Source organism: Lissotriton vulgaris, chromosome 1_1 (assembly GCF_964263255.1).
Source record: "Lissotriton vulgaris chromosome 1_1, aLisVul1.2, whole genome shotgun sequence".
NCBI lineage: Eukaryota > Metazoa > Chordata > Amphibia > Caudata > Salamandridae > Lissotriton > Lissotriton vulgaris.
The window spans coordinates 587,089,663-587,103,489 of record NC_141685.1 but is presented as its reverse complement, the minus strand read 5'-3'; the positions used below and the strand labels follow the sequence as shown (position 1 = coordinate 587,103,489).

The 13,827-nt window shown below is 42.0% G+C and overlaps 1 protein-coding gene across 1 annotated transcript in view; it reads left to right on the top strand.

The window, feature by feature from the left end:
- Positions 1 to 3,222: 3,222 nt before the first annotated feature.
- LOC147747518 (vitellogenin-A2-like) overlaps positions 3,223 to 13,827 on the top strand; it is an 88,272-nt gene continuing 77,667 nt past the window's right edge. The window contains exons 1-10 of the mRNA XM_086953983.1: positions 3,223 to 3,322; positions 3,450 to 3,470; positions 4,692 to 4,843; positions 7,435 to 7,686; positions 7,804 to 7,965; positions 8,050 to 8,198; positions 10,014 to 10,164; positions 10,260 to 10,417; positions 10,508 to 10,673; positions 13,278 to 13,403. Coding sequence (XP_086810109.1) covers positions 3,283 to 3,322; positions 3,450 to 3,470; positions 4,692 to 4,843; positions 7,435 to 7,686; positions 7,804 to 7,965; positions 8,050 to 8,198; positions 10,014 to 10,164; positions 10,260 to 10,417; positions 10,508 to 10,673; positions 13,278 to 13,403 — 1,377 coding nt within the window. The 5' untranslated portion in view covers positions 3,223 to 3,282. The remainder of the gene's footprint in view (positions 3,323 to 3,449; positions 3,471 to 4,691; positions 4,844 to 7,434; positions 7,687 to 7,803; positions 7,966 to 8,049; positions 8,199 to 10,013; positions 10,165 to 10,259; positions 10,418 to 10,507; positions 10,674 to 13,277; positions 13,404 to 13,827) is intronic.

The following is a 13,827-nucleotide window of genomic DNA, read 5'->3' as shown; positions in this document are numbered from 1 at the left end:
AAATGCAAATGTACAAGATGTAAAGTCACTCAAGGAAGAGATACAAATGGATATACTTTAAGAGTCACATAGTAATGGTAGAGAGTACACGGTCTACTGCATATACTAGTGATTAGAGTAATCTCTATATACATATATATACACATAGTCGATTTTCTCAGGTCAAGACCCCCCAAAAAACCAGAAGAGCAGAGTTCCATTAAGTGGGGTCGGAGGGGGGACGCAGTCACAACACCAAGTGAGGGTGGGAGGGATACAAGGATATGGAGAAAATGTGTGCAGTCCACATGGATATTGGGCATTCCCGCAAGCCTAATTCACATGACCAGTGCCCAGTACGCCTGCCCCCTGCGGCATGGCTTGCGGGAATGCCCCTCTCGCTTCTCTACCCCACCACTTCAAAGCTCCCCGGATTTGCAGAATATCTAGGGAGAAATGTCTCTCTCTTTGTTTGTGTGGGGCAGGGTTTGTGGGGTGGAGGGGGTCTGATCACAATTTTTCCTTACTGGGCGCGGTGGCAACTGCCAGCTGGTCTGATCCTTCTCTGGCTACCATTTTAAAGATGACAGTGGAAACTAATAGCCTCGTAATGTCATCAGGAGAGTTTTCCTCTCCTTATAAGAGTGGGAGCTGAAACAGAGAATATAGGAAGTTTGGGGCAGCCAACTGCTGCCTTGGTTAACTGCAATGCAAGGAACTGGAAAATTATCTTTGAGGGTCTGCCCTTACTCCCAGGTGAAAAAGAAATCCTCTACAGGAGCCGCCTGCCAAGAGAAGAAGAATAGAAAAAAACACATGAGAAGCCAACATTTGCTGTTTACCATGTCAGATTATTGATTTACCATGTCAGATTATTGATTTTGTGAATAAAATATTCATTGTAGGGGCATTTAAATTCAGAAAATGGCACTGCAACCTTTTAATTACAATTAATATGCAGAAAAATATGCCGTTATGCATTGCTCAAAGCAGTTACTCTATCAGCCTTTGTTCTTGACTACAAGCTGCAAGGCCAAGACCACTTGAATGTGAAGAGAATAAGCAAAAGTTGAAGAATGTTTCTGAGTGGTTTTAGTATATCGAAACAAAAGAAGGGGGCTACCTTTTTTGTGCTGCAAGAACTAAATCGGTGTCTAATAAAACTTCTAAGGACTTCATTGGTCAATGTGGTTGTCACAAACCATACTGCTCACACAACCGTGGCCATATGTCATACCCTGTGTCTATTAATAATGTCCATAGAATCCACAGCATGATAGTCATGACCTGTAGGTACTGGGAACAAATCATGACCTTCATTTATACACTGTGCGAATTACCCATTTCAATAGCGCCTGCATGCCCTGTGGCTGCAGCAGGTAAGACATGACTATCATCCATGACCTTCTGTTACCCATGCATTGGTTGGGGAACTGGTCATACAGCATGTCCTGTTGCCTTCTGAAAAATACCCATTCACTCATTACCTAAATTGCACACAGTGGAGGCACTGGACTAAAAATAAGGCCCTGGCTTTGCTTTGTTCCAATCTTGGGTGCTTAACATAATATGGCTAGTGGATTTCAGCAATACCAAGTATCCAAGTATTATGGCCATTCTTTTTAGACTGTACCCATACTCGTGGATCCTATTTTGCTGGTACAGGGAACAGCATGGCCGGCAGCCCAACACTTTATCCACTAAACATCTCCTCAGCACCCTGAGGCCTTGACTTGTTGGTAGAGAACACACTCATGTCTGTTAGCCATGCCATTAGCATAGCACACCTGTCGTCTATGCTCTGTGCGCCAGGGAACTCTCAACTTGCATAGCCTGTACTCATTGACTGAGGAAAACTACCAATAAAGCATGGTGCACTTCAATATCCCGATGTTCAGGGCACAGGTTATAGGTTTAACTCACCATGTGCAGATTATCCATTATCTCAGCGACTCTAGGGCTTTATCAGTGAGCAGGCCCTGTGGGAAGGAATAATGGGTAAAGAGTGTGGTGGAAGGTCATGGCCGTTACCCATTTCCAATCACAGGGTTACAGGCTATGCTCTGCGGGGATAGTGAAGTCTGCTTGCCCTACTCACACGGGTCTGAAAATGTTTTTTTCACAATAAAGCCTGTTGTGAAAATGGCAGCGGAAGCAACAATGTTGCACTCTACTGTTTTGGTCTGACTGCCAGTTTGCAGACCCAAGTAACATGCATACCAGTATGATTTTGAACCATTGCCCCCATCATTTTGAATGCTGGGTACTAGTATAATGTGTCATAATCAAATCAATGCACATTTTACAGGTTCAACAGATATTAATGAACCACCATATTACACTCTTGGGGCACCTTAGGCACCTATGCTTCTCAGCACTTCCTACCACAAAAGGTTGACGGTAAAGCATAGGGAAACATGTGGATTAGACATGCTGCAACATGTGTTCCCAAAATATAGCACGTATTGTCTATGCAGCTCTTAAATCCCGAGGTAATACAAGAGAGGTGTATCGCTCCTGGTCATTACCATTGAATATAGTAAAACAATGTTTAAATTAGGACTCTAGTTTTCTGGAAATTCTATCTTAATCGCTAGACAAATATTCACCAAACCAATATGTGCACTAGTTGGAGTAAATATGATCATTCAATGTATATATATTAGGTGTTGACTCAGAGGGCGCTTTTGGACTGTCATTGAATATGTGCTGAAAGTACAACTCTTGGATTATCTATTTTAACTTTAGAATTGTTGGTCAATCACATACTGTGCTCCAGGATCAATATGATCTGTATCTAAACTTTTTGGAAATGTTTCCATAGACTGAAATGGATCTCAGTTCAAAACTTTTGCAAAACGCTCTTCTGAGGGACTTATCAATGAACACTGTGTTGCTACTGCCGATCCCAAACAGGCAGACAGATGGACGGAGATAATGGGCAGAACCTGTAGTCCCTCAGTTTTGCTTCATTTTAGTTTGTGCTTATTTACATTCTGGAATTCTTAGTTTCCCACTTTCACCTCCACCAGAGAACTCAGTGCAGTTGTTTTTAACGAATTTGAATATTAATACTCAAATGTTAGATACAGCTTATCAACTAAGGAAAGAAGCCTATGTTGCAAGCAAAGAGGTATGGAGTTGCCCAAAAACTGTGTAATCAAAATCGAAGCCAAAATAATGTTTAACTAATGGACTCTAAAGCTAATCATTGACCTGCGATATCTTTGCTGGCAGTCACCTACCTTGTATCTGTGTGCTATAAAAGCCGAAGCGTGCCCCTCGTTTCCATTCACCGCAATCATGAGGGGGATCATCCTGGCCCTTGTGGTAGCCCTTGTGGGTAAGTTCTTACTTTACTTCTCTGGGATAGGTTTCTTTCCCCCCAGAAGAAACTTCAGTGGACTAGATGTTGTGTTGAGGAGGTGTTGTGCTGTTTCTCATGTACCAATTTCTTTTCTTTTTTGCAGGCAGTGAGCAGTACAACTATGGTAAGTCTACGTTGTGCGTACTTCTGTGAGGACATTAAAAACTGTGGGATTCACTTATTATTTTCGAATTTTTGAAGAACAGAGATTTTCAAAATTGCAAAAGAGAGAGAGGGACTTGGGCAGAAAGTAAACCGATGGGGAAAGTTGTGTGTCCTATGAAGAGGGAGTGACATGCAACAATCACTAAAACGTAGTTGTTACCGTCTCAATTTGTTTTTTTCTTACAAATGAAACCATCTAGACCTTGAATTCCAAATTAACGTGGCACTACAATTGATAAAAGGAATGACTATATAGATTAAATCACATGTGTATAAATATGTTGTGATTTAATATCCACTCCAACATGCCTAAAATGATGGTGCTTCTTATTTCTGTGGTCAGGTGTGTCAAGTAGAGTGATTTTCTGAATAGGATAAAGTTGGCAAAAGTAAGTCCACTTGGAAATATTGGAGGAAAAGTTACCTGAGTAAAGTTTAGCAAAGACACAAGGCAGGATTCAGTTAGTTGTCAGCCTGAGTACATGGAAATATTTTCTTAATAACACAAACAAGAGTTGATGCTGCACAGAATTAATGCTGCTGGGTGCCGTGGCAGTCTCAGACCTACTAGAATATGTAATGAGCTTCCCCTCAGAGCTACATGTAAAATTTAAGGTACTTATTTATGTATGATATTCGGGAAACCGTGCCTCAAAAGAGCCATGTGGTCCTAATATTAAAGCCAACTTCTTGGGAGAACACTCCATCCGACTCAAGCCATCTTGAACCTATCAGCATATGCACAATTCGCCTCGTCTTGCCCCCAGATAAGGAAGCACTGGAATAGACGTCTCGTCAGACATGTGGGAAATTAGAGCTCAGTAGAGGTCATAGTGGGGATCTTTGGATATACAAGCAATCTGGTTAGGATATGTTTGATTAATTAGCATTTGGACTCAATCACCCAATCAATCTTACTTTTGGGGTTTGCTCGAAAGCAAAATCTGCTGTGAAAGATGCCCCTAAGTGCCATCACTGCTGGGAACCTCAGAAGGGAGCTTGAGTCTACATGGAAGCCCAAGCATGCGTTCCCTCTTCACAAGCCATCTGAAACGAGGTGGTTTGAAGGCCATGATCCTCCCACCGGCTTTAGTTGGTCATTGGTGCCAAGTCTACTGATCCTGTACATTTACACAAAAAGTATATATTTGCTAAATCTGCGCTTTCTTTCTTGTTGTAGAGCCTACCTTTAGTGAAAGCAAGACCCATGTCTACAACTATGAGGCCCTGATTATGAACGGACTGCCCGAAAGTGGCTTCGCAAGAGCTGGAATAAAACTGAACTGCAAGGTCGAGATCAGCGGATTTGCACAGAAGGCGTATCTCCTCAAGGTAAGGGGGACCCACCATTCTACACGGTGGTTCAGGAGCCTACAGAAACATAGCATATCTGATGGAGGAAGAAATTAACATCCATGATTTGAAACCAGGAACAGTAAAGAAGCCTCATCTCATGTCAAGCAAGTCACCTCTGCTCTAGGGATGTGCAACCGACTTGCACGCGTGCAGATGACATTTGTTAGTGTTATATACTTCTTTTTCTGCAAAAGTACAAGGCTTGACATTATCTTTCTATAGAATGTGGCCAATGGTCCATATGGGTATCAATTTACTGTTCATGTGGGAACCTGTTACTATGGTTAATCGGAAGCAGTCCTTAAAATCTTGCAGTCACATGGCTAACTTGAGACATCCGATGAAGATTTGAACCTGACCTTCTTGTTCTGTTACTAACTATATGTGATTATATGGTGTCGTGTTATTTTCCATTCAGTATATTGTACTTAGCGGGTAGATGATCCAAAAATAACAAAAATAACGGAAGTCTAAAGAAATATCGGCGAGGAAAAAAATCAACAGGGTTAATGAGTAAAGTAAATATATAGTGTAAATATTAGCGGATGGGAAAAGTGAGCAGTAAATAGTTTAAAAAAAGGGCTGGTAAGAGGGGTGTCCCCTCCATCCAATGTATACATTAAATTAATGAACACAAAGGACAAAATAAGCGGTTTACCTGGGTCATTCCTGTTTATAAAAAGATTAAATGCAGGCATGTAAAAAAAGAATAGTATATTTAAAGCAGAAAAATGAACTCTTGAGGATGACTCAGTGCTGCCATCTCTGAGCATAAATGAAAAGAACACTGGATCAAGACGATTTAATTCACCTGAATAACTGAAGCAGTTACACATCAATAGGGGTCCGTAATTAATGACCTCGAGATTAATTCCGATTAATACTGAAGTAACTCATGCAATTTATAATTATAAACGCGCCCTGCTGATTCGCTAGAGTATGTAGGCAACTGGAATTCATTATTCCTAGTAACTCACTGTTTACAACTTCTTTGCACCCAAAGCAATAGTTTTACACACAGTGAGGCGACCGCTTCAAGGGCTATAAAACATGCCCTCCAAAATCACAAAATGTAGAAATAAAAAAGAGGTAGTCAAGGGGGCCCTTTGAATTAATGAACATTCGATTTCGCAACGCAAGCATACCAGTGCCTGAAGTGTTGTTTCAATAACAGTAGCTCATCGCTTGATTTAGTCACAAAGACAGCCTAACCAAAACTGAGAACTCTTTTTGCTCTCCTGAAATATTGGAAACCACCTAATTTGGAGGTTTTCAGTCTCCAGGGGGCATATTACCAAGAGCTATTATCGCCGCTTTAGCGGGACTTTTTCCCCGTAAAGTGGCGATAATTTTATCTCCCTCTTACCAAGCTGTCGCTAACACCAGTTAGCGACAGCTAGTAGGAGATAGCGATCATCTTGGCTCCCGCTTTGCATGTCAGCGATATTTATCGCTAATGACATGCAAAGTGGGCGTGCCAAGATGTTAGCGACTGAAAAGAGTCGCTAACATCGCTATCTCCTATTACCAACAAAGGCGTACTTTTGGAAATATTCGCGCTAAGCGTGAATATCTCCAAAAGCTAACGCCTGCCCTGAGCAGTTCTTAGCCATGTTATCCAATGGGAGGTGGATAACATGGCTAAGAGCATTAGCTCGGTAATGCATGAATATCGCTTACTTTTCAGCGAAATTCATGCATTGCTGCCGATTTTTATCGATTTTGCGATAAACCTTGATAATAGCAAGGTTTATCTGCGATAAAAATCGCCGGAGCTCAGCGATAAATATCGCCGTTGGTTGGTAATATGCCCCCAGATTATCTAAAAAGATGCTCTGGTACTACCGCCACTTTATGACGAATGAGGTCCAATGACAGAGTTGAGCGACGTCTAAAAAGGTGATGGGGACCCTCGTTGGTAAAAGGCTTTCATCCAAACTCATTTATGTGAGGTAACGTCTCTGACATGTGATCACCAGTGGCTGAAATCAATTCAAGCATTCCTTCAATCAACTTGTTATTTATTGCGGTTAACTCATAATTATGTGGTAAACACTGCAGCCAAAGAAGCACATATGTTCACTCCTCATCATCATTATCGGTTGATTTATGAATAATTTATTTCTGAAAGATAAACAAAATCTAAATACCACTGCCCATCGTTGGTTACACTTTGAAGACAACAGCTTTTCCAATATAACTAGGCCAAATGAATCATGTAATATAAAAATATACTCAATAGTCATCCTATGCTATGGTGATATTTACAAATCAGCAGCCTTTGGCTTCATTGTTTATGATCTCACTACCCAGAACCCCTCAAACAACATTACACCATATTACACAGTTACTTGTTCTGTACTCTCTCTTTCTTCTTCTCTGTCTCTCTATCTGTATCTCGCTCTCTCTCTCTCTCTTTCACTCTGTCTCTGAGCTTGTGTGTGCAAGTGTGTGTAATACCTCTACAATACTTTATCTATAAATACAATAATTATTTTCTAAGTGTTTCTGCAGCACTGTATATTAATACCAATAAAAACCCTAATGCGATGTACATTTATTTGCAGATCACATCTCCTGAAATCAAAGAGTACAATGGCATCTTTCCCAAGGATCCATTCACTCGGTCCTCCAAGCTTACCCAGGCTCTTGCAGCTCAGCTTACCAGACCGGTGAAGTTTGAGTACAGCAATGGACGCGTTGGAACGTTTTATGCCCCAGAAGATGTTTCTGAAACTGTGATCAACATTCAGAAAGGAATTGTCAACATGTTTCAACTCACCATCAAGAAGAACCAAAACGTCTATGATTTACAGGAGGTTGGCATCTACCAGTTTCTACTAAATCATAGGTTTAGTGCTTGTAGGAAGGACATTAACTTTGTTATTTTTAACAATGGAAAACATTATTTGAATCAAATGTACTGTTTTTCACAGGTCGGTGTCACTGGTGTTTGCCACACAAGGTATGTCATCCAGGAAGACAAGAAGGCTGATCGGATCATTGTCATCAAATCCAGGGATCTCAATAACTGTCAGGACAAAGTAGAGAGGAACATTGGCATGGCGTACATGGAGACCTGCAGGAACTGCCAGCAGGTGGGCCTGTTTTGGTGTCTATTTATTAACATTCTAAATGCATTTTCTCAATGGTCACAACTTACCTTTTCTTGCCTTCCGCAGAGAGGAAAGAACTTGAGGGGAGCTGCTACCTTCACTTACAAGTTGAAGAACAAGGATATTGGTGCTCTTATCACTGAGGCTACCGCTGAGCAGGTGTACCACTACTCCCCCTTCTATGAACTCTATGGGGCTGCGGTCATGAAAGCCAGGTAGGCAGGCGGGGCATTCAACCATCTTTCTAGCATACATTATATTCTTTAACCACAAGGTGAATTTATATGGGAAATCAGCTTGATGTAAATCAACAGCATGGATCAGTGTAAATTAAAAAATATTGTCAAGGAATTTTAATGAATGCAACATCGGTGAGTTGAAAGAACCTGTTTTAGAAATGCTATCATAGTGGTAGGAACTTCAGATTTGTGAACAAACATACTGGCCGGCACATTTGACTTGTTAAATAAGACTGAAAGGGTGTCGAGGGAAGCAAGACTGTAGTTAATATTCATTATTTAGAGAATTTGGCCTACTCAGAGGCCCCTAATGCATAGAAAGTCAAAATGGCATGCCCATAGGGTAAGAAACGTTATGCATTACATTTTGCTAGCAGTCACCTTGATCTTGATTCCTCTGTATTTTATTCCTAACTTACCTGTCGGTGTATCCTGTCCCGCTGGCTACTGGTATGGCCCTTAAGTGGTGTAATTCACTTCTCTCAAATCACAGTCAAGTCACCGTTGAAAGTAAACCACGTGCTGTGTGGGGTCCTACTGTGATCTCTACTGTTTTCTTTTAATTTGAACATTTTTATGAAACCACAATCCCAAGTTATTTATTTACCGTGCCCTTCGGTTTTAAATGCATATGGACAATATTTGGTCTACTTTCACCTGGGCATGCACACAAAAAACTTCTGCCTGAAATACATACACCAATCAATCTTACCTCATTCTGAATTGTACAAAAATTAAAATCCCTTTTTTTGGAAGCTGTGTATTGTTCAATTGGCCGGTGAGATTAAGAAGTATTACAATATCTAAAAAAGAAAACAACTTTGAATCTGGCTGGATTCGGAATGCATTCCACACAAAATTACCCCACTGGTTCCAAATACCAACTTCTCCGTTATACTGTTGAAAAGAATTATCCCCCTCTTCTAGTTATGACATTGCAATAATTGTCTCTGCCTGGTCACCTAAATCATCAGTTCTCAAAAGAAAACTGAAGACTCTCCTTCTGTCGATAAATCACCTTAACAACTCGTTCTCGTAAAAAGAAACATGGCCTCTCAGAATGCAGGTCTCATTTCTTTGAAGCAAAATGTGTGAAGATCTAAAAGCAGTCTCCTTGCCTCACCGGCTTATAAATGTCCAGCATACTAGAATAGGCTTGCCAACATCTCAAATACTCACCAGTTATACAAAGAGGCTTTCTATACCAATTTATCAAAAACAATAAAGGCAACAAAGAAACACATAGAGAAAGAGGGCCGGATTTAGAGTATAGTGAATGGGATACTCTGTCACAAATGCGATGGATAGGCCATCGGCCATAGTACAGGTGCATTGTATCTCATGCCACTTGTAAAACTGCAGCCAGGAGATTAAATGTGAATAAATATGTAGAACAGATACTTGATGGCAGAAAACTGCTTGAACTCTATGTTTTACAATAGGTTGAAAATGGTCAAGGACACATGAACATAATCTAGAGAGTCAGCAGAACTCACCATTCGACAGGCTTATTTAATCATTCTCAAATGTATGAGCAGAGGCAGTTTAAACTGAGTCCTACAATTCCTTTCCTCTGCCACCAGGAGGGCTGTGGATAGGTAACTCCCTGGAGAATCTGCACATGGCTCTTTAATAGGTTAATATCAACCATGGCATGTGTTTGAGTGTATTCAAATTCAGCATGTTAATCCATAAATGTAAAGGACTATGAGTTATAGGTAGCACATCAATCTATGGAAAAAGTAATCTTTTAATTAGCACTTCCTTCATGTATTTCTCATTGCTTTCTAGACAAGTGCTCACCCTGGTGGAGAGTAAAAGCAATAACGTGAAAGAGCCCCAGACTCAGCTGCAGAATCGTGGAGACCTTCAATACAACTTTGCTTCGGAGCTGCTGCAGATGCCCATCCACTTGATCAAAAGCCGAAGCTCTGAAGCCCAGGTACAAAATGTTTTTTAGACTCACCCTGAATGGGCCAGTATCCTAGGCTAACAAATCATGCTAATATTTGGGAACTATCTTTGTGTTAACTGTAGATTGTGGAGACTCTGCAGCATCTAGTGCAGAACAACCAACAAGAGGTCCACCAGGAGGCACCTGCCAGATTCCTTCAACTCACCCAGTTTCTGCGCAGATCAAGCACTGAAAATATCAATGCACTTTGGAAACAGCATGCCTCAAGACCCCAGTACAGGTCAGAACCTCTATTTTAGTCATTGTCATTCAACCCATTCTCTATGGTGGACTCAGCCAATACAATGTCAAATCCTTCTTTTAACTTCAGGCGTTGGCTGCTGAATGCAATCCCTGTGGCGGGAACAGCTGAGTCCCTGAAGTTTATTAGGCAGTGCATTCACAACGAGGACATGACTCTCTCTGAAGGCATTCAGGCCATCATGCTCGCCATGCAGTACACACAGGCCGATCACCGCACCCTCCAGACAGCAGCGGTAAGTGCGCCATTTTGGGACTCCATGCGCTAAGCATTAATTGACATGCTGTACCTTGCACTTATTTTGTTTAGTCATATGGAATGTTCATAAAATAGGCAGATTTTTCAGCAGGGGGTCGTTTAATTTGGAGAGGTGTTGCTGGGGTGGAGGTGATGGGTCAGGTACTGCATCTGTGAATGTCCTGCCCCCCCTTTGTGACCCACCAATGGTGACAGCTGCAGCCATCACAAACAGATACTACTCTCTCAACCTGGGAACACTGATTCTGTTCCTCTTTACATTTAAGGGTTTGCGCATTCCCTGAGAGTATTTAATATTTCCAGGATGGTGTGTTTCTGTATTTTTTTCATACAACACATTATTCATGGATAGTGTGTTGTCTAGACTTCAGACCGAACACTGCAAATTTCTCACAGTGCCTGTCAGTGCATTATAAAGCAGACCCTCCAGGATTTCACGATTTTGCGGTTTGCCGCGAAATCGCCACTTTTGTAAAAATGGCGCGATTTTTACAAAAGTGCCAGCGAAATCGGCACTTTGAAGCTTGAGACGAATTTCTGAGTCCTTGTGGGCATTTGCCTCTGTTTTCCTCACTCCTGTGCTGCTGCAATCCATTTTCGGGCAGCCTTGTCCAGCTGCACGCTGTGGAGGCGCCACAACTTCTGTCCCTTCTTGGGCGGCATGCTCCACCCTGAGGGACGCTGTGCCAAAATACAGCCGAGTGCGCTGACTGCCCAACGTGCATTCTGTGAGGCAATTGTGGCTGAGATGAGCAGGACACAGACCTCCATCTCCTGTGTGCTCTGTTGGGTAACTTGTGGTTTTAGACAGGTGCGAGGTCTCCACCCGGAGAAGCATCGCATTCCTAGCTGCCTTTCTGACTACCTCTTGTCTGTCATGGCCGCAGAACAGCTAGAGCTAGGAGGGAGCGACATGCAAAGCGTGTTACTCGATTTCCATCTTGCTTCCAAGCATAGTGATGTAGATTCTCAAAGAAATGTAATTTTATAAATCGCTTGCTTTCTTACATTCCCATTGTGACTTCGTAGCGGTAGACAGTATGGTGTGCTGTGCCGTCCAGGTATGGAACCCTGGTTACTGGAATGTACAGTAGGTTGTACTGTACCATTATACTGTATTATTGTCATAATGCTGTTATGTTTTAAGCATTTACATAAGAATACAAAAGTGAAACATGAAAAGAATGGGCATGCAGGGAATGCTCCTACAATATTGTATACTTGCACTTGGATGGTTACAGATGTATGCGTGTTGTGTGTATGAACGTCAGAATGTGTGTGCATAGTGCTCACTGTATTGGCATTTGTGCATAGTTTGAAATGTGTTTGCACAGCGGGTAATCACTGTACTGGCATATAAGCATACTTAAGAATGTGTGCACTGAGGGTGTTGGATGGACTTGGATATATGTATACTTCGGAATGTGTGTGCACAGATGGTGCTTACCATACTGGCATATATGCATAGCTTCATGTTGTTAATTATCTCAAAAATCAAAGATATCTGTGTTTGTTGTAGGAAAAATGGCCAAATAAAATGCCGCAAAATTCCCACTAAATTTCCATATTTGTGCCGCTAAATTTCCATTTTTGTGCCGCTAAATTTGCTAATCCCTGCCGCTATATCCTGGGGGTCTGACTATATATATCACATACATGTATAAAAGTTATAACATCAACAAGTTCAGCCAAACTGAAAAGGCTAGAACGTGGTCAAGAGTATCAAATCACATAGTAAACCATTGTGGAATATGAATGACGGTCCGGATACAAAACCATTGATCAGTGAAAGATCTATCATTTCCACACAAAAATGCATCTAAAGTGGTTGTGAAAAATTGCTTCGCCTAAACAACTGATTTAGGTGCAATTTGTATGAATTGGAAGCAGTGTGAACTTGGCCTATCCTGCATCAATCCCACAATAATCCTTGTGCACCCACATATGTAATGTGTATCCAGGATGTGCACCAGCCCTGGTGCTTTAATTCATCTGGTGCAAATACACAGATGGCTGACTCTGGCCTTTTAGATAGGAACAATTTGGCTGAGGTCTGAGGATCCAAGGGATGGTTGATGCAGTCCTACCCCGGTTTATGACTACGACCTCCCTTACCGAGGTACTCAGGCCCAAGGCACTATCATGTACCGATGCTCCTGTGAGCCAGGTCTTGCTTAGGAAGAGTGGAGCAGAGATATCAAGCAAAGCCACTCAGAGGAACAGTGAGTCCCCAAGGCAGGTTTGTAAAGTCAAATGTTGTAGGAGAAATGAGGGAACATCTAAACTAAACCGAGGTGAATGAGGGATTCACCTTGTCGTGTGCACATATTGAGGCGTTCTGCCAGCACCTTTTGAAAGAGCTTTACAAATCTTTGCTCAAAGTTCATCATTAAACATCATTTTGTTCTAAACCTGCAAAGCAGTCAGTTCCTATCCAGCTTTTGTTTAACCACAGGTTTAAATGTCTGGGTTCGAGTGTCTAGTCCCTACTTTTCCTTAGAAACCTAATGCTTTTATCAGAGGGGTTTTTGACTTCATTTCTCTGGACTGATGGGGATAATCATTGCTCCCCCGTCTGCAGGAGTTTGTGAATGATGCCAGGATTCGGAAGTCTCCAGAACTTTACAAGATGGCAGTGCTCCATTACGGTTCCATGGTCAACAAGTACTGCGCTCCCCGATCAGTGTGTCCTGAGGAAGCACTTGAGGTGAGTGTCTGTAGCTCAGTAAAAAGTATCTGCAGTTAGCAAAATGCAGTGTTATCTCATTCAACACAGTCACAGCACTGTTAGGGGGAGAGGAGAAAGGGGACAATGGAGAGTGCTTGACAATTCACTCCATATACGGGACGTCATATCCCCTCCAGTGGTGGGTCACGCAAACTGATAGGGCCCTCCTACAGAATGTGAAGAGGGGCCTGTGCCTCCCATAGCTCACAGATATTCATTGACTGTTGGCTGAAAGCACCTACCTGAAGCTTTGGCAGGACCCTGAAGGATTGGGGGCCCCTGGATTGCAGGAGCCACGGAGGCCTGTGTTACTCCCCTTTCCCCCATCCTTGTGTTGTAAAATTAGGGATTATGGCCCAACTCATTGTAATAGTCACCTGATGAGTAATGGTAACATTTTGCC